Source organism: Xenopus laevis, chromosome 2L, assembly GCF_017654675.1.
Source record: "Xenopus laevis strain J_2021 chromosome 2L, Xenopus_laevis_v10.1, whole genome shotgun sequence".
Taxonomy (NCBI): Eukaryota; Metazoa; Chordata; class Amphibia; order Anura; family Pipidae; genus Xenopus; species Xenopus laevis.
Genome location: NC_054373.1, coordinates 73811378 through 73837600, shown reverse-complemented (window position 1 = coordinate 73837600; position 26223 = coordinate 73811378). Strand labels below are relative to the sequence as shown.

At 42.0% G+C, this 26223-nt stretch overlaps 1 protein-coding gene across 6 annotated transcripts in view; it reads left to right on the top strand.

Annotated features, from left to right (window-relative positions):
- Positions 1–26223, top strand: part of LOC108708158 — an 82001-nt gene that overhangs the window by 35985 nt on the left and 19793 nt on the right. For all 6 annotated transcript variants that reach the window (XM_041582045.1, XM_041582046.1, XM_041582047.1 and 3 more), the window contains exons 4-7: positions 4194–4523; positions 5876–6205; positions 20527–20625; positions 21422–21520. In XM_041582045.1, the coding sequence (XP_041437979.1) occupies positions 4194–4523; positions 5876–6205; positions 20527–20625; positions 21422–21520 (858 nt within the window). The remainder of the gene's footprint in view (positions 1–4193; positions 4524–5875; positions 6206–20526; positions 20626–21421; positions 21521–26223) is intronic.

Here is a 26223-nt window from a genome sequence, read left to right as displayed (position 1 = left end):
GTTAACTTTTAGTATGTTATAGAATGGCAAGTCCAACTGTTCTCCTATTTATCTCCCTTATTCAAATGGTTGCATGGTTGCTAGGGTTATTTGAACCCTAGCAACCAGATATCTGAAATTGCAAAGTGGAAAGTTACTGAATAAAAAGCTAAATAAATCACAAAAACAGAAAATATAAAAAAAGAAAACCAATTGCAAATTGTCTCAGAATATCACTCTCTACATTATACTAAAAGTTAATTCAAAGGTGAACAACCGCTTTAAACCCTGTTATGTCACTACAAATGTGGAGAGGGGGACCATAATTACACAGGTGTAGAAGGGAAAGAGGAGATGTGAAGAATTAAGGCTATGAATTTTTAGATTAAAAAAAGAAGAGGTTTGTAGATTGGAGGAAGTATACAGAGAGCACATATTTACTTTCACAAATCTAACTGTACTAGATTAAACCATTCAAATCTACTTTCTGATTGTTGCTCAGGAGTTAACATGTGTGTATAGTGCTTCACTTATAACAGAACAACAACAAAATCCTGGCTGAAATTCTTCATTTGCTTCTGCACTTAGTTAATGGGCCTCTGTGTTAAAATTGCATTACTTGCTCTTTATGTAACATAAACTAAAGGGTAAAACTTTAGTGACTGACACCTACTGACTTTTTCAGTTTTTTCCAAACAAAATCTACTCAACAGTAAAAAGACTGCTGCATTTAAATAAAAAATACAGAAATAACAGGTGCAACCCATCATATTTGATGTTAAAATTACACTGATAATTTAAAAGATAGTTAAGAATTTAGCAGTGCTCACAGGCACTTACAATTACTTTAAATTACGTTATTATATGCAAGAAGGTATACCTGCTGTTATATCCCTGTAATGCAGACAGGCTGTTATTAGTTGGCGCTAACCAGTCCACACAGGAGACGTTGTATTTAGTAGCAAAATTCGGCTTTATTCATTCACACAGTGTGGCATCAAAGTTACAGTGGGTGTGCAAGCTCCAAACCTATGCGTTTCATGCCTATAGCATCGGCACTTCCTCAGGGTCTTCTGTAGTGGGCAGAGGGTAACAGTCAGGTATTATTGCTTTGACATAGGTCCACAAATAGCCAGATTAGCCCATCTTTTTTTTTAGAGATTACTAGGTTGGAAACCCATGGGGAAGAGTGAATTGGTTCTATAATATCCTCCTGTAACAGCTTATTCAGCTCTGTTTCTACAGCAGCACGCATCACTAGAGGGGGCCTGCGCAAAGGCTGCATCACTAGAGATACCTGTGTGTTTAACATTGGATTGTGAGAACATTTGCATATGTGGCCAAGTCCAGTAAAAACCTGAGGATATTTATCTTTCTAGATGTCCAGTGTCTACTATGTGTATTTCAGCATTTTTCTGATCAAGAACTTTAAATCCTAGTGCATGAAATAAATCCAGCCCCATAGGTTTGCTCTTTTGTAATGTAAGTGTATCTGGTAATGTAGGTGTATCTGGTTCAATAAGCAACCTCTCTCTAAGTTTAGCATTTGTAGTTTTATTCAATAAGTTGGTCTCTAATAATTTCATCGTGCAAGGGACCAAATTTGCAGGGGACTGCTAGCCTCCTCAGCTCTGGAACATAGTGACATACTCTGGCCACTAAAGCATTTGGGACAGGTTTAAAGTAATTCTCCAGAGCCTGTACTGTGGCAGTGTATGAGGAATCTACTCCCAGAGTTGTGAAAATACGGTATGCTTCAGAGCCCAGGGAGTGAAGTAACAGGGCCCTTTTCCTCTCAGGTGAGAGCTCATCCAGGCCAGATGCCAGTAAGTAGATAGAAAACTGTTCATACCAGAGATCCCAAGACACTGAAAGCTCTCCTGGGTGCTGCAGGAACTTTTCAGGGGGATGCACAGAGGGTTCAGATGTCCTTGTTGCCATTGTTATATCCCAGTAATTCAGACAGGCTGTTATCAGTTCACCATCTTTATTTCACACACACACACAGAGTGGGACATTCCCTAAGATTCGTAGTTGCGTTTCGCCGCACTTCGCCAGGCGTATTTTCGCCAGCGCTCTGCAAATTCACTAAAATCCGAAGTTGCGCTCAGGAGTAGCGTAAGGTTGCGAAGTTGCGCTAGCGTTAATTCGCCAAGCAAAGCAAAGTTACGCTAGCGATGGTTAATTTGCATACGGCGCCAAATTCAAGTTACAATGGAGGTATATGTAGAAGAACTACACAAGCCTGGGAAACCTTCAAAACAGCAAATACAATTTTTATTTTGCCCTACACATGTGCCCACTGTATAGTTAAGTTGCCATGAGTTAGGAAATGTAGGGGGGAAGGAGCCCAGAGTCTCCTCTCACTATTCCCAAGGCTGCAACATTCTAACATCCTTCAAAGGTAATTATCTTTATAAAACTTAACACAGCTTATGCAAATACACAACACTTGCCTGGTGCTTATAGCAACATTACTTATGTTTTTTCGTAGACACAGACTGTAAAACATGTATTGCTATCAGACTATTTTTCACTGTATTTATAGATCTTATAAAATGGAAGAAGAGAAACAGAAAACCTTGTAAAGCAGAAAAGCAATAAAAAAGGGAAATATATCAGCCTTTATGACATAAGCTCATTTAGTTGGGGTTATATGAAAAATATGCATAAACATAATCTGAATTCCCAAAAATAAATATAATTCTATATTTTTACACAGACATACACAATTGTACAGATTACAAGGAAACCATGATAGCCTGTGCTGCTGCAACTATTTATCTACCCCTCCATAGGCCCAAAGATTCACTTTCTCCTTCTCCTTCATCCATTGTGAAGTGATGGGTTCTGGGAGACTTCAAGTACCAGAATTTATAATTTCACAAAGGAAAACGGAGAGGGAGCAAGTGACACACTATTTGCATGACATTGTGAGCCTAAAGGGATTTCCTTTAATATATGGAATCAGGTGTATATGTGTAAAAAAAACTATGTTTATTTATATTACTTACTGGCCTATGACGTGGAGGCGGGGTGGGACTGAGAAGGTGTAAGGACTATGATTTTAATATGAGTAGAGCTGTGATGCAGGCAGGGAAATGGTGAGGAGGTAGGGTGAAATAGTTAATGGGTGGGGGGAACAATTGGGCAGATAAAGGGTGGGCCAGAGGCAGAATAACTAGGCATTATAATTGGACCGGCAAGTGCTGGTAAATTTGTAATACCGGCCCCAGCCCTGGCTGGTGTTTTACCAGCTGGGCCTGTAAAATACCAACCTACTGGCAACCTTATTTAAAAGGTTTTAACATGTGTCATGTGTGGATCATTAGTATTTTTGCCATGTTGCTAGGAACGAAAGCCATCAGTGGTGTCTCTACAGACCTCTGTCCTTTATCAACTATGTAAATTATGTACCAAACGCATGCTGGTTTAAATAAAAAGATTGCCGATAGTCCATGAAGAGAGCAAGACGTTAAAGATAATTTGTAAAATTAAAATCTAGATCCCTATATTGCAAATTAGTACACTCAGGATACAGTGCTGCAGGAATGTCTAATTCAGATGGCTCTTTATAAAACCATATTGAAACAAGCATTATGCCTCAGATCAGGCCTGTTGAACTATCAACATGCAACATGGGTAGCTTTCTAAATAGATGAAGGGGAAATTAGGTTGCACAGGTTGATCGTCTTGCACGCAATACAGATTAGTTCATCTTCAAACGTTGAACAATGATGTTTCATGATTTACAGGTCAAGACTGAAGTTAGATTTATTTAACATGTATAACCTTATATCCCACTGTTCAAAAAGATTTTTGGCTACCCTGAACCACTTGTATAAGGTCACTGGCCTGTCATAGGTTTGCCTGATTTGGGAACCCATATGCATAATGTTACTTTGTAACAGGTTGTATTTCTTGGAAAATGTAGAGACTTTATTGAATAATAAATTACAGAATGCTTTTTACTTTGTATTATTACTGATCTCTGTAATGTGCATTTGCAGCTGTGAAAACAACCATTTGGGCTGAGATTTGCAGTTGCCATTTACCATGCCAAGCAGTAATATAAAAATTAAAACTCTATGCCAATTCAGCAGCTTTCAATGAACTATAAATGAACACAAATATTACAAATGTCAATTTGCATATAATAGAATAAATAAATTAAAAAGCATAAAACACATTATGAATGAATTTCTTTTTCACAGCAAGTAAAGTACCTTCATCAACAGAGTTCATATTTGGAACGCTCCTTGATTCTCTAACCATTCATTGTCCAGTGCTAAAGAGGTCCTACAACCACACAAAATATTGGTGTAAAATGGGCAAAAATAATTGTATCCCGATGATGGATAGCAAAGGGTTTGTACACAAGGAATTCTGGGGAAGGTCCATCATTCAGGACAATAAGAATTTATCAGGGTTCTTGGTCTTTATAAATAATCTTCAAAAAATGGACTCGGGATTCTACAGATGTGGAACTGGATTATATGATGAAGCATCAGACTGGAAAGATGTTCACATTTTTCTCAGCAGCAGTGAGTAGAAGAAGGATATGCAACAAAATGTATTAAATATGTAAATAAGTTAAAAAGCATGCAATTAGTATAACCATGCAAAGGCTAATCCAATATTTAGCTAAACATTCTGCCTCTAAACTAACCATAGCACAGTGCTAGTTATCCATCTCATGTCTAGTGATGAGGAAAAAGCCACCTTTGTATGTCACCCTTTACTGGGGGCATGCAGATCCTTGCATAGACTACAAATGTGAGTATTATTTCAGCCTATTGACCAATCCCGTAACTCCCAACTCTGCAGAAGTGACAGATCCAGATTAGAGGGTTGGCCCAGGTTAGTACCATTGGGCTTGCAGAGGTTTAGGGAAAGTTTGGTTGTATAAAAATATTTAAAATGTTAATGATTTAAGGTAGTGGTGTGCTCTCCTACTCCTATAACTGTCTATTGTATATGTCAGTACAGTAAATTCAGGGAGACATTTATAGAAGAACTTCTCAAAATGAAAGTCATTGATATATTGCTACTGCAAATGAAGGTATGCTATTAATAATTTCGTTTTTCAGCTAAATTTCCCTTGTTTAAAGCTGTATAAATAGGCAATTTTAGCTTAAATTTGCAAAATACATCGATATGGTAAACATTACTGCTTTCATGCTTTATAAATACAGTTACATTTTATAATATTTACATTTTATAAATTTACAAACATTTTTATATATTCTTCATGAAACATAACGTAGTCTGCTTTTTCAAAAATAATGCATCATTTTTATTTAAAGATACCCATGCTTTTTCATTTTAGGCTGCATAACACTTGGGGTTTTCCTGCTGGTATATCTATGCAAAAATACATTATTTTGTATTTTTGAGCCAAAATACACCTTTTGTGTGTACTGGAAGGCTGATCCTGTGCATACAAAAGATGGGGCAGATGGGAGAGGATCGGCCTTTTCTAGATGCACCACCACTAGTTAAATAGACAAGTGTGACCTCGCTTTTGGGTGCCATTCATAACTATGTATTATCTAAAGCTGCACAGTAGACTGGGTGAGGATTTTTTTAGACAACAGAAATGATGAATACTAAGCCTAGAGCAACACCTTAATTGTAAGGATGAACCATAGGTATAGGGCTGGGAGGAAGGAACCTATATGATGAATAACCTTGTGGATATATACTTTGAATACTGAGAGCAAAACATCTGTGCATTGAGGTAATTTTATTTGCAAATGGATCAACAAAAACAGAATATGAATGTATACAGTCTATAAACAGGTGATGGTCAAAGCAGGCAAAAGGTAATTGAATACAACTGAATCAGTCAAATCAAATGTACATTTGCATTAACCTGTGTCTGTTTATTCCTAAGGCAAACTGAGGCCGAAAATACCAATATCATTGAATGCATTACCTGGTGGATCTGTTTCATTTAAATGCCCACATGCAAAAGAATTCAAAACAGATTCTGTGGTATATTGCTGCAGATGGAGCAACACTGGCTGTAAGCGTTTGATAGACTCCAGTGGGTTTGTTGAAGATGAATATAATGGAAAAATGCATTTGAACATAGATACTACTTCTGAAAAAAGTTATTCAGTCTTGATAACTCAACTAGCAGTTGGAGATGCAGGATTGTACTGGTGTGTGATCTCTGATGGGAGAACAAGTAAAATACTCACAGTGATGCTGAATATTTTAGGTAGCTATTTAATTCCTGAAACGTTTCATTTTAATTTATTCTACATCCTGGGGCGACAAAAAAAGTGCAATGATGACTTTATGGGGCAGATTATTAAAGGGATACTGTCATGGGGAAAAATTTTTTTTCAAAATGAATCAGTTAATAGTGCTGCTCCAGCAGAATTCTGCACTGAAATACATTTCTCAAAAGAGCAAACAGATTTTTTTGAAATCTGACATGGGGCTAGACATATTGTCAATTTCCCAGCTGCCCCAAGTCATGTGATTTGTGCTCTGATAAACTTCAATCACTCTTTACTGCTGTACTGCAAGTTGGAGTGATATCGCCCCCCTCCCTTTCCCCCCCAGCAGCCAAACAAAAGAACAATGGGACGGTAACCAGATAGCAGCTCCCTAACACAAGATAACAGCTGCCTGGTAGATCTAAGAACAGCACTCAATAGTAAAATCCCATGTCTCACTGAGACACATTCAGTTACATTGAGAAGGAAAAACAGCAGCCTGCCAGAAAGCATTTTTCTCCTAAAGTGCAGGCACAAGTCACATGACCAGGGGCAGCTGGGAAATTGACAAAATGTCTAGCCCCATGTCAGATTTCAAAATTGAATATAAAAAAATCTGTTTGCTCTTTTGAGAAATGGATTTCAGTGCAGAATTCTGCTGGAGTAGCACTATTAACTGATGCGTTTTGAAAAAAACATGTTTTCCGATGACAGGATCCCTTTAAGGGTCTAACATTTTGACTTGTCAAGGTTAATCTGAGTCAAAAATCAATTTACCTTTTAAAATTTTTTTTTGGAGATTTATTATACAATACCCTGACCCTGGAAATAGCTAGAATCCAGGAATACTTTAAAACCTGTCGAGGTCATGTAGAAGTCAATGGCAGAGGTCCCTTGAACAATTTGAAGATAATAATAGCCTTCATGATGAGGTTTTTTTCAGAGGGTTTCAATTGAAAGCTTGATCAATTGGAGGGATTTAAGTTTTTTTATACAGAAAACTCAATTCATTTGAGTTTTTTGGGTTGCCCCCCCCCAAACTTGCTGTTTCTAGATTTTTCAATTCAAGTTTTTTCTTAAATTAGAAACCATTTGAGTTGTGAGTTCATTAAAATTCATTCGAGGTCTAAAAAAGCTCACATAACTAAAGCATTTTGGGAGGAATATACAGTAATATAAATCATAAAGGGAATATCATTATGCATAATGAAGTATTTGCATTTCACAATGTGCAAAAAGTTAGATCTGATTGACTTTTTCCAACCTTATTTATTTTGTAGCAGTGATAAATTGTTTGTTACACAGTTATTGTGTTTTGAATTTTAATTGTGCACAATGCTTTTATAAGACCTGGTTGAAGGCAACACGTTTTTTTCTTGTAGCAGAATAACTTTCCAAGTAAGCCAACTATTACTTATGCTGAAAACTCCTGTATATAATAAAAGGTGCTATTTTTCCCACTGGTGGATGAGTTGTAGGTTTGCAAAGTTTTGTTAAAATAAACATAATATGAGTAAAACTCACCAAATATTATTTGGTCAGAAGAGAATTTTTATGCACTGTGCATATTTCCCCTAGTTAGAGCTTTTATTACATTTCCCCATTTGTCTTTTAATGACACCTTATCATATTGACATTTAGGGGGTTATTTACTAAACTTCGAATTTAGAGGAGCTCACGGGGGCCATCTTTAACCGCTTCAGTAATCTCAGTAAGGAAGCTCTGTATCGGTGCATGCGCAGTTGGAGCATTTTCCTGGCTTGCTACAACTGCACATGCGCAGGGGAGAAAATTACCAAAGCGCCTCATGAAGTCCTGAAGATTACCGAAAACGGCCCGAAATGGCCCCCATGAGCTCCGCAGTGCTGACTCTGCAACAAGGGGTAATTACAGGCAAAATGCAGGGGGGGGGCAGGGAGCTTAGCTTCTGAACAGCTGCTCAAAGCACATGTATGTGTCAAAGACATACTGAACAAAATCCAAAATAGGAAACTTCTGCGACAACTTTGAAGGCCTGAATCATTACAAATATAGAGATGATGCACTTTTAGGCAGGTTCAATATATAAAATATATGGCATTTCTAGCCATATTTATTTTTAGGATTTAGTTCTCCTTTAATATAATGCTATCAGATAAATGTTTATGTATATAAGGTTATTTCCTAATATTCTGCCAGCAAGTATACAAGTGGATCATTTCCCATTTCCCCAGTCCCTTACCTCCTGGCGTGTCTCTCCCGGTCTGCTGTTGCACCAGCGAGCAACTCCGGTGTTCTCACATGCACCAGCAGGGTACAAGTGATGCTGGCGTCGCTTTGCCAGCTCTTGACGCTGAGCATCATGACACTCCCGTTTTGATGCCGAGCGTCATGACGTAATTTTTCTGCGATAGATTTGAATTTTTTTCGCCAATTCCTCTTTAAAAGGGCCTTTCTCCATTGTAACAGTGCCCAAGCTGGCCGGTACCTCGTTACGGACTTGTTACTACCAAACACACCAATTCCTTGTTGGTTGCGCAGCAGGCCCGAGGCCCCAATAGAGTGTAGGTGAACACTGGAATCCACAGGGGTTTCCCTGGTGTGTACCTGCTGCCTTCAAGGTTCCTGATTGATGAGTACATTACAGTTAGCTTGGGTCGAAATAATGGAACCTTCCCAGGCTGCTGCACCCTCTGCGTTGGAGGGTTACTTGATAGTCAAGAGGCTCAGCAAGCTCATCTTTCACAGGTCCTACAGCATATTACAGCTCGCCTGCTGGCCCTTCAGATTTCTGGGACCACTGGTCATCAATCATCTTCTGCACAGTCCTTAAAGGCTGCACGTCCTTTGGTTACTAAGATTCCAGCCCCGGTACATTATGGTGGTGATCCAGATGCCTGTCGTGGGTTTTTACATAGTTACATAGTTAAATTGGGTTGAAAAAAGACAAAGTCCATCAAGTTCAACCCCTCCAAATCAAAACCCAGCATCCATACACAAATCCCTCCCTAATTTTAATTAAATTCTATATACCCATACCTATCCTAACTATAGAGCTTAGTATCACAATAGCCTTTGATATTATGTCTGTCCAAAAAATCATCCAAGCCATTCTTAAAGGCATTAACTGAATCAGCCATCACAACATCACCCGGCAGTGCATTCCACAACTTCACTGTTGCTTCAAATGAAAGTTCTTTTCCTCTAGTCTAAAGAAGGTACGGTGATCCACTTTATGGGTAAAAAGGTCCCCTGCCATTTGTCTATAATGTCCTCTAATGTACTTGTAAAGTGTAATCATGTCCCCTCGCAAGCGCCTTTTTTCCAGAGAAAACAACCCCAACCTTGACAGTCTACCCTCATAATTTAAGTCTTCCGTCCCTCTAACCAATTTAGTTGCACGTCTCTGCACTCTCTCCAGCTCATTTATATCCCTCTTTAGGACTGGAGTCCAAAACTGAACTGCATACTCCAGATGAGGCCTCACCAAGGACCTATAAAGAGGCATAATTATGTTTTCATCCCTTGAGTTAATGCCCTTTTTTATGCAAGACAGAACTTTATTTGCTTTAGTAGTCACAGAATGACACTGCCCAGAATTAGACAACTTGTTATCTACAAAAAAACCCTAGATCCTTCTCATTTAAGGAAACTCCCAACACACTGCCATTTAGTGTATAACTTGCATTTATATTATTTTTGCCAAAGTGCATAACCTTGCATTTATGAACATTGAACCTCATTTTCCAGTTTGCTGCCCAGTTTTCCAATTTAGACAAATCACTCTGCAAAGTGGCAGCATCCTGCATGGAACCTATAGTTCTGCACAATTTAGTATCATCTGCAAAAATAGAAACAGTACTTTCAATGCCCACCTCCAGGTCATTAATAAACAAGTTGAAAAGCAAGGGACCTAGTACAGAGCCCTGCGGTACTACACTAACAACACTGGTCCAATTAGAAAATGTTCCATTTACCACCACACTTTTGACACCATGTAAGATCCAGTTTGAAGTGGCTCCTAAGCAATTTGCTACAGAAAGAGCTAAAGTTGCCTATATTATTGCCCTGCTTCAGGGAAAAGCTCTTGTTTGGGCTTCTCCTTTATTGGATAGAGATGATCCCTTGGTGCATGATCCCACTGCCTTTCTGTCCACGTATTGTCAGATCTTATGAAGATTTGACAAGGATCCAGTTTGGCCTCCAAATATGCCATAAACTTCTGGACCCTGTCAGCAGAAGTGTTCTGGAACAATGAAGCTCTTATAGCAGCTTTCTGGAAGGGGCTTAATGAGGATCTGAAAGATAAGCTGGTTACTCGGGATCTTCCTACAGCTTTTGAGGAATTCGTTATCTTCATTGTCAAGATAGATTCCAGAATGAGGGAGAAATCCTCTCTTAAATTTCGAACCTGCAAACCTGCTACCTCGAATTTTCTTGGGACTGAAATTCCCGCTACTGTTACTCCTACTCTGCCGGTGCGAGATGAATCTATGCAGATTGGATCTACACGGCTAACTGCTAAGGAGAGAACATGCAGAAGAACTGCAGGTCTCTGTATGTATAGTGGTTTGCCTGGCACCTCGTTAGATCCTGCAACCAGATCTCAGCATCAGGGAAATGCCCCAGCCTAGGTGTGAGGGGTGAGTCTCCCCTAGGCAAGATTTCTGCACTCCCAGTTAGCTACAGCTCTCCCAAGTTTTCACCTGCTTCCCTCTCTACCTTATCTGGTCTGTTTTCCTGTCAAGCTTTTGTGGATTCCAGAGCTGCAGGAAATTTTGTTGACAACTCTTTGGCCAAGTCCTGTGGTTAAAGTCCAGTTCCTCTCGAGATTCCTCTTTCTGCCCGGGATGTGGATGGCAAGCCAATTTCTCCTGGAGTGCTTAGCTCGGCTACTTCTCCAGTCCTAATTCGTATTGGCAGTCTTCACGAGTAGATCTCTTTCCTGATTATTCAATGCCCCGAGACCCCCATAATTTTGGATTTTCTTTGGCTCAGACTTCATAATCTGTATATTGATTGGTCTACTGGGGAACTCACAGCCTGGAGTCCGTTCTGCCATTCAAACTGCATTTCTTGTTCGATTATTCCAGTGTCTGCTTATTCATTGCTCCCAGCATCCAATCCTCTCCTTCCTGATGTTTACAAGGACTTCTCTGATGTTTTCAAAAAAAGAAATTCTGATATCTTACCTCCTCACCGTCCTTACAATTGTCCCGTTGATTTAATTTCCTGCTCCATTTCTTCTAGGGGAAGAACCTATTCCTCGTCTATACCTGGGACACAGGCTATGAAAGAATATATTATGGAGAATCTATCTAAAGGCTTCATAAGGAAATCTACTTCTCCAGCCGGGGCTGGTTTCTTTTCCGTTTAGAAAAAAGATGGCACTTTTAGACAGTGCATCAATTATCAATTATTGAGCGTTGAACAAAAAAACGATCAAGAACTGTAATCCTCTACCATTTATCCCGGAATTATTCGATAGATTGAGGAGAGTCAAAGTCTTTACCAAGTTAGACCTGCGAGGTGCTTACAACTTTATTCGTATCCATCAAGAGAACGAGTGGAAGACAGCCTTAAATACCTGTGATGGTCATTATGATTATTTGGTCATGCCGTTCGGCTTATGCAGCGCTCCCGCAGTGTTTCAAGATTTCATCAACGATGACCTTCGAGAGTTTTTACAGCCTTGTGTTATTGTATATTTGGATGACATTTCGGTTTACTCATCCTCACTGTCTGTTCATCTATCCTGAATAAAGCAAGTTCTAATTTTTGGGCTACATTATTTCTTCCTCTGGGTTCAAGATTTATCCTGCTTAAGTCTCTGCTGTTCTAGACTGGCCAATTCCTATGGGTCTCAAAGCCATACAACACTTCTTGGAATTTTTATCGTAAGTTCATAAAGAACTTTTCCCAGACCGTGGCTCCCAATATGGTCCTCACAAATTAACCTTTTAAATCTTCTTGGACTCCTCAAGCACAGGAGGTGTTCTCTACACTCAAAAAGCTATTTCATTCGGCTCCAATTCTTCTTCATGCAGATCCTTCCTGGCCATTTATTCTAGAGGTTGATGCTTCCAAGATGGGAGTTAGTGCCGTTCTGTCTCAACTGGCGTAGTTGCAAGGGACCCTTCATCCGTGTGCCTATTTTTCTCATAGACTTTCTCCAAGAGGAAAGAAATTATGATGTGGGCAAGTGTGATCTTTTGGCTGTTAAACTCACACTTGAGGAGTTGCGTAATTTGCTAGAGGGGGCTCAAGGGTCTATTACCATCTTAACGGATCTTAAGAATTTAGAATACATTTCTTAGGCAAGGAGGCTCAATTCTCATCAGGCCCACTGGGCTCTATTCTTTTCCAGATTTAACCTTTTTATTTCTTCTAGGCCTGGTTCTAAGAATATGAAAGCGGATGGCTTATCCAGAGGTCTTGTGCAGAGAGAGGGTAATCCTGCCCCACCCACCCCTATTATCTCCCCTGAATTAGTAATGTCTCCTACTTCATTATCTTTGTCTGACTTTTCCAACTTGGAACATCCTTGTAAGGCCCAAAGGCCTCAGAGGTAGTGAGGACGAAGGGAGGAGATAACAATGTCCAAGTTCGCGGTACAGATAAGGATGAGACGAAAGAATGGTCAAACAGGCAACAAGATCAGTCCAGGCAGAAGAGGTTCAAGGTCGAGGAATTCAGGCAAAAGTCGGTACACGGATAACAAGGATTTCACAAGATCACACCCAGGAGTAGCAAGCTAAAACCTATAATTGGGCACAGGTAAATTCCCAGAGCTCCTTAATAGAGTCCCAGATTTGACGCCAATTTGGACGCATCGGCGTCATAACGTGTGCGTGGACGTGCTGGCGTCAGCGACCGACGCGCTGACGTGTGCGACTGACGCCGGCTCCAATTATTGACGCCGACGTCCATTCCGTCGCCGGCGACCAATCAGAGTGCGGGAAGAGGTCGTCATCATCCGGCTGCGTCCGTGAGGAACCAGGGAGCCGCCATCTTGGATGCCATCTTGGCCACCATTTTGTAAACCGATTTCGGACTCCATTACAGTACCCCCCTCCCTAGGGGGGGCCTCAGGACCACCTGGGTTAGAAGGAAACTGCCGATGAAATTTTCGGACCAGGAGAGGAGCATGGACATCCGAACTTCTTACCCAGGAGCACTCCTCAGGGCCGAACCCCTTCCACTCAATGAGGTATTGTAGGGTACCCCTCGAAACCCGGGAGTCCAGGATTCTTTTCACCTCAAATTCCTGATGACCGTCCACCATGACAGGAGCTGAGGAGGAGGAAGAAGAAGAAGTACCTGCAGGTTTGAGCAAGGAGACATGGAAGGCGTTCGGAATCCGCATTTCCGGGGGAAGTTGTAAATGGACCGCCACCGGATTGATGATCTCAGAGATGGAGAAGGGACCAATAAACTTGGGACCAAGTTTAGGAGAGGGGACTTTGAGACGAATGTTCCGTGTAGACAGCCAAACCTTGTCACCGGGTGCATACGGAGGGGAAGGAATTCTTCTCTGATCGGCGAATTTCTTCTGGACCAAGGAACTTTTCTCCAGATTGACGACAGTGGCGTGCCAGATGGCCGACATGTGGGCAGCTTGGTCATTGGCGGCAGGGACATTGGTGAGTAATAAGTCCTGAGGAAAAGCCAAAGGATTAAGACCATACATACAGAAAAACGGAGATTTTCCAGAAGAAACATGTAAGGCATTATTATGTGCGAATTCAGCCCACGGAAGCAGATCAGCCCAATCGTCCTGGCACAAAGATACATGGCATCGGAGGAATTGTTCAAGGGCCTGATTAACCCTCTCTGCCGCTCCATTAGACTGTGGGTGGTAAGAAGAGGAAAACTGAAGGGAAACACCAAGGGCTTTACACAGGGACCTCCAAAACTTGGAAACGAATTGCGATCCACGGTCAGAGACAATTTCGGCAGGGAAACCGTGGAGGCGAAAAATGTGTTTAATAAACAGTGAGGAAAGTTCAGGAGCAGAGGGGAGTTTCCGAAGAGGAGTAAAATGTGCCACTTTGCTGAATCTATCAATCACCACCCAAATAACTGTGTAACCAGAGGAATTAGGGAGATCCACAATGAAGTCCATAGATAGATGAGTCCATGGGCGGGAAGGAATAGGTAGTGGTAAGAGTAACCCCTTAGGAGGGGAATGTCCAGACTTGGATACAGCACACACAGAGCAAGAAGAAACAAAGTCTTTGACATCTTTTCTTAGAGAAGGCCACCATACAAGACGAGACAGGAGTTCAGTGGTCTTTCTGATTCCCGGATGACCGGCCTGCTTGGAGCTGTGGGACTGAACCAAGATGGAATGACGAAGTTCAGGAGGGACAAAGGCAACACCAACAGGAGTTCCAACAGGAGCAGAAGATTGAACAGACAATAATTGAGAGGCCAAAGAGGGAAATAGAGCAGCGATGATCTTTGTAGGAGGCACAACGGATTCCGGTTCTGCAGAATTGAGATCTTCGAGAAGAAAGCTTCTGGAAAGAGCGTCCGCCTTCTTGTTCCTAGCACCAGGCCGAAAGGTTAAAATGAAATTAAAGCGAGAGAAAAATAGTGCCCACCTAGCTTGACGAGGATTGAGGCGTTTGAGTGTCTGAATATACTCTAGATTTTTATGGTCTGTATAGATGGTCACAGGAACAGAAGAACCTTCCAGCAAATGTCTCCATTCTTCTAAAGCAAGCTTGACGGCCAGTAACTCACGATTTCCCACATCATAATTTTGTTCAGAAGAGGTGAATATTTTCGAAAGAAGGCACAGGGATGTAGTTTTCCATCAGAAGACGCTCTTTGAGACAAAATTGCTCCAGCACCGACATCTGAAGCATCCACTTCAATGAAGAATGGTTGGAGAGGTTCTGGGTGTCTGAGAATGGGAGCGGAAGAAAAAGAAGTTTTAAGAGTCTTGAATGCCTCCAAAGCTAAAGGTGGCCAATGCTGAGGCTTACCCCCTTTTCGGATGAGGGAAAGAATGGGAGCAACCTTGGATGAAAACCCCTTAATGAATTGTCTATAATAGTTGGCGAAGCCAATGAATCTTTGGATAGCTTTAACACTGGTGGGGAGAGGCCAGTCCTGGATAGCGGAAATTTTAGCAGGATCCATTCTGAAGCCTTGTTGAGAAATGATGTAACCAAGGAAGGAGATGGACGAAACCTCAAAGGAACACTTCTCCAACTTGGCAAATAAATTATTTCTCTGTGGACGGGAAAGGACTTCTTGGACTTGAAGACGGTGCTCAGCACGGTTCTTGGAAAAAATAAGAATATCGTCCAAGTAGACCACCACGTATTGGCCCAACAAATCTCTGAAAATGTCATTTACAAATTCTTGAAAGACCGCGGGGGCGTTACAGAGGCCGAATGGCATCACAAGATACTCGTAATGCCCGTCACGAGTGTTAAATGCGGTCTTCCACTCGTCTCCTTCTCTGACCCGGATTAAATTGTAAGCCCCACGAAGATCTAACTTGGTGAAAAGACAAGCCCCCTTGAGTTGGTCAAACAGTTCAGAGATGAGGGGAAGGGGATAACGGTTTTTAATTGTAATTTTGTTTAAACCCCTATAGTCAATGCAGGGCCGCAAACCTCCATCTTTTTTTTCTACAAAGAAGAAGCCGGCTCCAGCCGGGGAAGAAGAAGGACGAATAAAACCTCTTTGCAGATTCTCTTGGATGTATTCCTTCATGGCACGGGTTTCAGAAGGGGAAAGCGGATAGGTGCGGCCCCTGGGAGGCATGGTCCCAGGAAGAAGTTCGACGGGGCAATCATAGGGGCGATGGGGAGGCAGAACTTCGGCCGATTTTTTATTGAAGACATCAGAAAAGGCTTGATAAACAGAGGGCAGAGAAGAATTTGGAGACACAGATGAAACTTTAATGATGGATTTGGTGGGTAAACAATTTTGTTGGCAGAAAGGACTCCAACGGGAGATTTGAGACGAAGCCCAGTCTATTACTGGGTTGTGGGTATTCAACCAGGGTAAACCAAGCACAATGGGAGTGGAAGGACAGTCAATTAAAAAAAAAGACAATCTTTCAAGATGCATGGTTCCCACAATAACAGAAAGTTCATCGGTGGAGTGAGAAATAATAGCAGAAGACAACGGTCGATCATCAATCGCCAATGCACGAAGGGGAACAGCCAGAGATTGCAGGGGAATGGAGTGACTTTCAGCGAAGACTTTATCCATGAAATTCCCAGCTGCGCCGGAATCAAGGAAGGCTTCGGAAGAAATCGTCTGGGTTCCAAAACGAATCTGCACAGGAAGGAGGAAGCGTTGAGCAGAAGAATGGGGAGAAGGACCAATTCCACCCAGGTAAGTCTCCCCAGTCTTACCTAGGTGTTGGCGTTTCCCGGCTTCACTGGGCACTCATAGGCGAAGTGGGATTTTCCACCACAGTAGAGGCAAAGTCCAGCAGCCCTTCTCCGAAGCTTTTGCTGTTCGGTAAGACGGGCCCGTCCGATCTGCATAGGTTCTTCCGTAGGCAGGGAAGAAGAAGCAGAAGCCGCAGGAGTTGGAGAAGGCAAAGTGGAAGCCGGATTGGGAAGGAAGGGTCTTTGAAAACGAGGAGCCAGAGTAGGTTGGAACCTGTGGAATCTCTTGGTTAGGGAGCACTCTCTGTCGAGCTCAGCTTGAAACTCCCTCTGCCGAGTATCGACCTTTATGGCCAAGGCGACTAGATCTTCCCAGCGGGATGGAATTTCCCTGGACACCAGATCATTCTTTATACGTATCGCCAGGCCGTTGTAAAAGGCAGCGTGATACCCGTCATTATTCCATGAAGTTTCTGCAACCAGGGTGCAAAATTCGATGGCGTACTCCGAGACAGGGCGAGTTCCCTGTTGAAGATGGAACAGGCGTGCGGAAGCAGCTGTGGCACGACCCGGAGCATCAAACACAACACGAAGTTCGCGAACAAAGGACCTGGCATTGTCAATAATAGGATCTTCCTTCTCCCATAGCGGTGAAGCCCACTCCAATGCCTTCCCTTGCAGGCGGGAGAATATGAAGCCCACCTTGGCACGTTCAGAGACGAATTGGCTGGGTGAGAGTGCAAAGTGGACCTCACACTGGTTGATAAACCCGCGGCAAGCTTCGGGGTCACCACTGTAGAGTGGGGGAGCCGGAATGCGGGGCTCGGAGACCTGGAGTGGAGCCACGGGTACAGGTACAGGAACAGGATCAGCAGGTGTTAGGGCCGACAACTTTGCCAGTACAGTTTCCAGGGCCTGACAAAAATGAGACTGCTGTACCTCATAGGACTGCATCCGAGAAGCCAGACCACGAAGCGCTCCACCGACATCAGGTGGTGCTGGGTTTTCCTCCGAAGGGTCCATGGCCCAATTATAATGTAAGGCCCAAAGGCCTCAGAGGTAGTGAGGACCAAGGGAGGAGATAACAATGTCCAAGTTCGCGGTACAAATAAGGATGAGACGAAAGAATGGTCAAACAGGCAACAAGATCAGTCCAGGCAGAAGAGGTTCAAGGTCGAGGAATTCAGGCAAAGGTCGGTACACGGATAACAAGGATTTCACAAGATCACACCCAGGAGTAGCAAGCTAAAACCTATAATTGGGCACAGGTAAATTCCCAGAGCTCCTTAATATAGTCCCAGATTTGGCGCCAATTTGGACGCATCGGCGTCATAACGTGTGCGCGGACGCGCTGGCGTCAGCGACCGACGCGCTGGCGTGTGCGACTGACGCCGGCGCCAATTATTGACGCCGACGTCCATTCCGTCGCCGGCGACCAATCGTCATCATCCGGCTGCGTCCGTGAGGAACCAGGGAGCCGCCATCTTGGACGCCATCTTGGCCACCATTTTGTAAACCGATTTCGGACTCCATTACAATCCTCCTGAATGACCTTCTGGGAAGATATTTTTACCTCAGCAAAGGGTGGCTCAAGTTCTCGAATGGGCTCATTCCTCTAAGATTTCTGATCATCTTGGCATCAAGAAGACCCACGAGTTTTTTTTGAGGTATTGTTGCTAAAGATATCAAGCTCTTTGTATCTGCCTGCACAGTTCATGCACAACAGAAAAACTCCCCGTTCTTTACCCTGTGGTCTTTTTCAACCGTTACCCATACCTACTCAACACTGGCTAGACATTGCTATGGACTTTATTGTGGATTTCCTAAATCTTTGGATATGACTACTATTCTAGTATTTGTAGATAGATTCTCCAAGATGGCTCATTTTATTGCTTTGAAGAAAACTTCCTTCCACTGCCAGATTAGCCCAAATTTTCATCAATGAGATCTTTTGCCTGTATGGGGTCTATTCTGTCCGACCGTGGGGTGCAGTTTGTATCCAGATTTTGGCGAACTTTTTCAAAACGTTTGGGCATCAGATTAAACTTTTCTTCAGCTTACCACCCTCAAAGCAATGGTTAGACAGAGAGGACGAATCAGACTCTGGAGCAATTTTCTACGATGTTTTATTTCCCAAAATCAAGATAATTGGGTTGAACTTCTTCCCTGGGCTGAGTGTGCTCATAATAATCTACAACATGATTCTTTGGGTTGTTCTCCATTTCTCTGTGTATTCAGCTATGATCCTCCGACCCTCCCGCCTAACATTTTTAAGATGGAGATACCGGCAGCAGATGCACTAGTTTGTGACTTTAAGTCCATCTGGTCCCAGGCCCACCAATCTCTTCTCAAAGCCTCTTCTTGTCAGAAAGTTGCTGCCAACAAGCACCGTCGTTCTAGTCCTCCCTATCAACTTGGGAATTTAGTCTATCAGTCCACTAAACACGTTAAATTTCATTTGCCATCTCCCAAGTTTGGACCTTGTTATATTGGACCCTTCAAGATTAAAGAGATCATTAATCCTGTATCTATCAGAATGGATCTTACTTCTAGTATGAACATTTCAAATTCCTTCCACATTTCTTCCTAACCTTTTGTTAGGAATATTTTTTCAGGTGATCAGCTTCCTCCTTCTCCCATTATTCTCGATGATCAACATGAATTCAAAGTTCAAGAGATTTTGGACTCTAGGAAATTGAGAGGCAATGTTCAGTATTTGGTTCATTGAAAGAGTTTTGGGCCAGAGAAGAGGGTGAAAGCTGTGGATACTCATGCTCCTCGACTCCAAGATCTTTCACAAGAAATTTCCTGATGAATTGTGGGAGTCCCCAGGGGGTACTCCTGAAGGAAGGGGGTACTGTAAATCGCCGGGCGATTTCCCCAATCTCTTACCACCCGTTGCTTCTCCCCATCTGCTGTTGCCATGGCACACGCCTCCGGTGACCTCATGGGCACCAGCCGTGCGTTTTGCCAGCGCTTGACACTGACCGTTGTGATGCTCGCGTTTTGACATTGAGTGTCATGACGTCATTTTTTTTACTTCAAATTTTTTGCCCCAATTCCTCTTTAAAGGGGCCTATCTCCATTGTAACAGTACCCAAGCTGGCTTCTGTTCACAGACAATGCTGAAGCATTATATTCTATTGGAAATTCTGTTTCTTGACTTCGATTCCTGACTCCTGCCTTGACCCTTTTGCCTGTTTGTGACTACATTTTTGCATAATCCTTGCCGGTACGTAGTTACAGACTTGTTACTACGAAACACACCAACTCCTTGTTGGTTCCGCAGCAGAAAGCCCGGGGCCCCAAAGGGGAATCGGAATCCACAGTAGTTTCCCTGGTGTGTCTGAGTGTACCTGCTGCCTTCAAGGTTCCTGATTGACAAGTACGTTACGCCAATGGTTATTTATGTATTGTAAAAAGATTATAGAATTACATCTTCTTTCATTATTCAATAAATGTTAGATGGGACTTTGTAGACAAGTCAATAAATGGTTGATAAAATTGTCATGTATAAAAATATTAGGGGACCAAACAGTAAACTCGTCTAGGCTTTAACTTTTCAGAGGACATAAGGTCAACTCTACAGTGGTTATTATTATTAGATAGTTTCAAGAAAGGGTTGGATGCTTTTTTATAAAAAAAAGTTAAGAAAACAAAAGGTTATTGATATTAATACCTTTAGTGTAATGTTGATCCAAGAACTAATCCAATTGCCTTTAAGCCCTGTTGGAGTCAGGATGGATTTTTTTCCCCTTCTAAAATGGAGATGAGTTTTTAACCATCCTCTGGGTCAACTAATAGTATGTAGGATTTACTTAGGCTAAAGGGTTAAGTTGTTACTTTGGAATTTTGGCACCTAATCTAAAGTCCAATTGTCTCTAACTGGAAAAGCATTTATAGACCTGAAGGTTTAAAACCCAAATACAGGTTCAGAGAGACTGTCCATTATTTTTCTTTCTCTTTTACTTTTACAGAGCCCACTGTGTCATTCAAATCTCATTCCAGAAGCACCCATCATTCTAACATTGGACCAGATATTATTTATAACACACTTCAAACTGGCACTACAAAAGGTTGGTATTGTGGTTAATGTAAAAACATTGGGAACAGCCTTTTTCCTCATATACTTATAGCGATACCGACACATTTTTATAAAAATCATAGGAAAGTGTCAATATCAAATAATTGCTGCACCCAGAATAGTTCCCCTCAAAACCACCCAATAAGCCCCCCCCCCAGCCCCGCCAACCTGCATTAACCCAACCTTCTGAAACTGCTAAATGATCTCCTGTGCTGTTTCAGTGACGCTGGACTGGGGGAGACGCGATCCTTCCATATGCTACTTACAAACTAAAACAGGACTTCAGCCTATAGAAGGAATGCTTCACCCCCCAGCCCAGCATCACTGAAGTAAAGCAGAAGATCCGTTAGTAGTGTCAGAGAGTCAGCTGCACAAATGTTTGCGGGACTTGGGGCATCTTTGAGGGGGGATTTGAGAGGAACTATTCCGGGCACAACACCTACTTGATATTGACACGTTCCTATGATTTTTATAGGAATGTGACAGTATCGCTTTAATGACATATCTGTAATTGGGTTGCCTTTATGCTACACAAACAGAAGATAACAGAGTGTGTGTGTGTGTGTGTGTATATATAACATGTAGGTCATCCTTACTGATGAGCTAAGAACAAAATACTTATAATTAAATGTGTGTCTTTTCACAACCTCACCTACTATGAACCCTTTGTTATTTGGTGCACCTAACCTAAAATATAATCATTAATTATGAAAAAGCATTTTTAGACCTGAAACTTTTAAACCCAAATTATTAATACAGGTTCTGTTATTTTCCTCTTACTTCCACAGAGACCAGCATATCATTTAAACCCCATACCAGCAGCACGCAGTTTCCTAACATTGGACCAGATATCATATATACCAAATTTCACACTGACACTATACAAGGTTGGTATAGTAGGTAACATAAATACATGGTCAGAAAATACAATATTATATGTATAATGTACTTATTAAGTACAATATTATATATATATATTGAAAAAATTTACCTGCAACAAAGTCTAGGGACTTTAACTTAATGCATACACTTTTGAAACCTAATCTAAAGCCCATCTAAACCTAGAAAATTATTTTTGGATGTAAAGATTTAAAATTTAAATTATAACTACAGGTCTTCATTTCCACAGAGACCACTAGGCTGTAATGAATATATCGTTAGGGACGCCCACAATGTCCTGTTTCTTTGTTTTGACGCTTCTGACATCATTGCGTTTGGCGCTAAGTTTTAATATTTAAAGGAGCCTCTGGCAAATATTCTCTTTCCAACAAAAGGTCTATTTCTTAGTTCCTGGGTGCATTCCTGATCTGTTATTGACCCTGCCTGTCCTTGACCACATCTAGCTTGCTGCCTGTCCTGACCACTGCCTTGTTTCGACTATTTTCTTGGATCCTGTTCTGTACTCCAATATTGGTGTGTTTGACCTGGCCTGTGACCCCTACTATTCCTGTTTCTCTTGTATTCATACCGCATTATCCGACTGTTACCAACCCGGGCCTGGCTTTTGACTATTCTTCTTGTTTCCCATTCCATTACCTCACGTTTGGCTCCCTTGCTTGCTCAGAACTCTCTCCTTGGGCCTCTCACGTTAAGACCTGGTGGCATCCGAGTAGCAGAGGGCTAGTCCCGAAGCCAAAGGTGTCTGTTATAGGTGGACAGGTGAGCAGCAACCAGGTCTTTGGAGTCTGTTCTGAGTTTGGGATACCCTGCATTGCAGTTTATTTGGCCCCGAACATGGATGCTGAAGGAGCAAACCGCTTCTCCTACAACTACCAAAGCGAGCCTGCTTCAGCTCTTCGGGGAACAAGAATCTAAACAGGACCAGATAGTCCAATGTCTGCAATTCCCGGAGAAGTTGGGGGGTGACATGAAGCAGATTTTTTGCTTTCCAGGAGTTTTCTAAGCTCCACTTCAGTATTCTTCCCCACTCTTCCCCACTGAGGAGTAACATGTTAATGTCGTGATAACCTTGTTGCAAGGGGATCCCCAGATTTGAGCCTTTAGTTTATCCCCTGGTGATCCAGCCCATCTCTCTTTGGAGGCCTTCTTTAAGGCAATGGCCATCCTTTGAGATGATCCCAACCGCACTGCCTCTGCTGATCCAGCCATATGAAATCTCTGGCAAGGCAAGCGGCGGGTTGAGGAGTATTGTACAGAATTCTGCCGTTGGGCAGTAGAGACAGGCTGGAATGATACAGCTCTTAGAAGTCAGTTCAGGGTATTTCTGGTCGCGGTTATCAAAGATAGTCTTTCCCTACCCTTACTTAGACTCCTTTATGCATCTGGCTATTCAGATTGATAGGAGACATAGACAGAGATGTCAAGAGGAATTATCCTCGGTTGCCTCATCTAATACATTCCCTGATCAGGCTCTTAATCCTTCACCCTCTGCCCCTGGGCCCCCTGAGGAGCCCATGCAATTGGGTTCAACCCGTTTGTCTCTTGAGGAGAGAGGTCATAGCCGGGATAATGGGTTATGCCTATACTGTGGGGATAAGGGGCATGTCCGTTATACCTATCCCAAGAGCCTTAACAGGTTTGCAGAGTCCTGTTTGGGTTATGCCATTCTATAAGTTTCTTCCTCTCAAATTGTAGTCCCGGTCCCCTTAAATTGGGATAAAGATTGCATCCAGTGCACTGCCTTCCTTGATTCTGGGCAGCTTGGATTTTTTTGGATAGTAATTTTACTCGTAGACATAGTATACCCACTAAACCCTTGGTTTCACTGCTCAGACTACTGTCTATTGATAGGAGTACCCTTGGGTGTGGGTTGGTGTCTTCCAAGTCCAAAATACCCACTTTTCTTTGGGTAATCATTCTAACTAATTTCCTTCTATATTACTGAGTCCCCTCAGACTCCCATTATTTTAGGTCTCCCCTGGTTGCAGAAGCACAACCCCCAGGTTGGTGGCTCACTAGTGAAATACTCCAATAGGGTAAGGGTTGTCTTCATGTGTTAAGTCTTCATGTGTTAAATTCCCCCATATCCTCGCTACAACTTCTCTTGAGGGGTTACCTACTGTTTATTCGTCTTTTTGAGGAAGACCTCCTCACAGGTCTTGTGATTGTGCCATTGATTTAATATCATATTCTTCTCCTCCTATAAGGGTAGGACCAATTTCTCTTTCTCTTTGCCTGAAACCTTGGCTATGGAAGAATATATTAAGGAGAACCTGGAAAGAGGCTTCATCTCTTCTTCTGCAGGGCCGACTTCTTTTTTGTCGAGAAAAATGACGGGGGGCTTAGGCCCTGTATTGATTAAAGGGGTCTAAATAAAATTACGATTAAAAATTGTTATCCCCTTTCCTTAATTTTGGAACTCTTTGACAGGGATAAAGGTGCCACCATCTTCTCCAAGTTCTATCTCAGGGGCGCCTATGATTTAATTCGAATAAAGGAAGGGGACGAGTGGAAGACGGTGTTTAATAATCTGAATGGGCTCTATGAGTATTTAGTAATGCCTTTTGGCTTATGTAATGCCCCTGCCATATCTTTCGTGACCTTCTGGGTCGGTAAGTTGTGGTGTATTTAGATGACATCTAGATATTCTCTTCCAGTCTCCCTGACCACTGGGCCTATGTCCAGGAGGTATGGCGTTTGTTAAGGCAAAATCACCTCTACGCCAAGTGTGGTGCTAAGATAAGAGTGTTTTTGAGGTCTCTTCTGTCCACTTCTTGGAGTATATTCTGTTCTAAAATGGTTTAGAGATGGAGTCAGCCCAATTCAGGCTAACCTGTGTGTGTAACCCTTGTCTTTATGTGCAATTAAAAGGTTTTTGGGGTTCACCAATTACTATAGGCAATTTATAAAAACATTTCTCCATGCTGGTAGCTCCTATCACTGCCCTTACCAAAGAAGGGGGCCGACCCTAGCATGTGATCTAAGGAAGCGCTAGAAGCCTTTGAATTTTTAAATAAAGCATTAATTTTGGCCCCAGTGCTCCTGTATCCGAATTCCACCCTAACTTTCTTGGTGGAGGTGGATGCTTCTGAGATTGGGGCTGGGGTAGTCTTGTCTCAACAATATCCTGTTACCAATAAGGTTCACCCTTGTGTCTTCTTTTCCAAGAAGTTTCACCTGCTGAGGCGAACTATGATATTGATAAAAGGGAATTACTGGCTATTAAATGGGCTTTTGAGGAATGGAGACATCTTTTAGAGGGTGGTAAGCATGTGGTCACAGTCTTTACTGATTATAAAAATCTTTTTTACATAGAGTCCGTGTTATGTTTTGGGTAGCCGAGGATGAGTAGAGTATAACAGTGCTTTATTAGCAGGCTCTCATGCAGGCATTACACAACAGTAACTTTCACTTTTAAGCTACCAGGAAGTATGCACTGTATAAGTATGAGCACAGTGACATCTACAGGCCATTTGCATGAACACCACATATTCCCCCTATAGTAGGAAACATTTGGACAACTATAATAAACAGCAACAATTAAACAGTATGCATTTTAAAACAATATTATACATTATTCACATAACAAAGTCCTTGGTCCATGTAGGTAGTTTACTTATTCTCTCAGTATGCCTTATAGGTTCACTTTCTTCAGGCCTATTACAGTTGGCAGCAGGAGTAGGAAAATGTCCTTCATCAAATGGAGCTTCTCAAAAGTCATATCTAACAGGATGGTTGCATTCCATATGCGTCCATCAGACAGTTCATATGTGTATGGTCCTCACTGGCGTCTCACTTCAAGTGGTGTAGTAAATTCAATATTCCTGGTTTCTTAATTCTGACTAAAGATCCAGGCTGAACATGCACCATGTTTTCTGTTAGTATAAGCCTTGCATTTGGCTTGGTGACGTTTCACAATGTCAGCAGTAGATGATTTTGTAGGCACAGTGTTTTGTGGAAGTTTGATGTCTGCAACATGTCTGCGCATCTGTCTGCCATGTAATAATTCAGCTGGAGATGATTGGGTTGTTGCATGGCATGTTGCTCTGTAGTTATGTAGGAACTCTGTTGTAAATACTTTCCAAGATTTACCAGTAAGATTTGCTGTCTGTAGTGTTTCTTTCAGACTTCTGTTGAATCGCTCAATTTCTCCATTTACTTGTGGGTAATACACTGAAGATTTCCTATGCACAATATTCCTCTCTCTCAGAAAGGATTCAAACTCATATGAAACAAACTGTGGTCCGTTGTCTGATATTAACTCCTTTGGATTACCGTCTCTGCTGAAGACTGTAGACAGAAATGTTATTACTTTAGCTGATGTTATATGAGAAACAAATGCAATTTCTGTCCATTTACTGTAATAGTCCATCAAGATTATAGCAAATCTGCAGTCTCTAGGAGCATCTGTAAAAGGACCGACAATATCAATAGCAAGTTTTTCCCATGCTGAATCAGAAAATGGTACTGGTTTTACATCTGATCTCAACTTAACTTTGTGTACAAAGTTCTTTGCACAGCCCAGTGATGTGTTGCTTTGTGGTGAAATTTTAGACACTGGCTGTGTGGCAGGCACTGGTGCTGTAGTAATGAGACCATCAACTAATTGTAGGTTTAATGCAGCAAAGAGATCCCACCAGCAGTATCCTTATTCAGATTTTGCAGTATTTGATTCAAATTGTACAGTCAT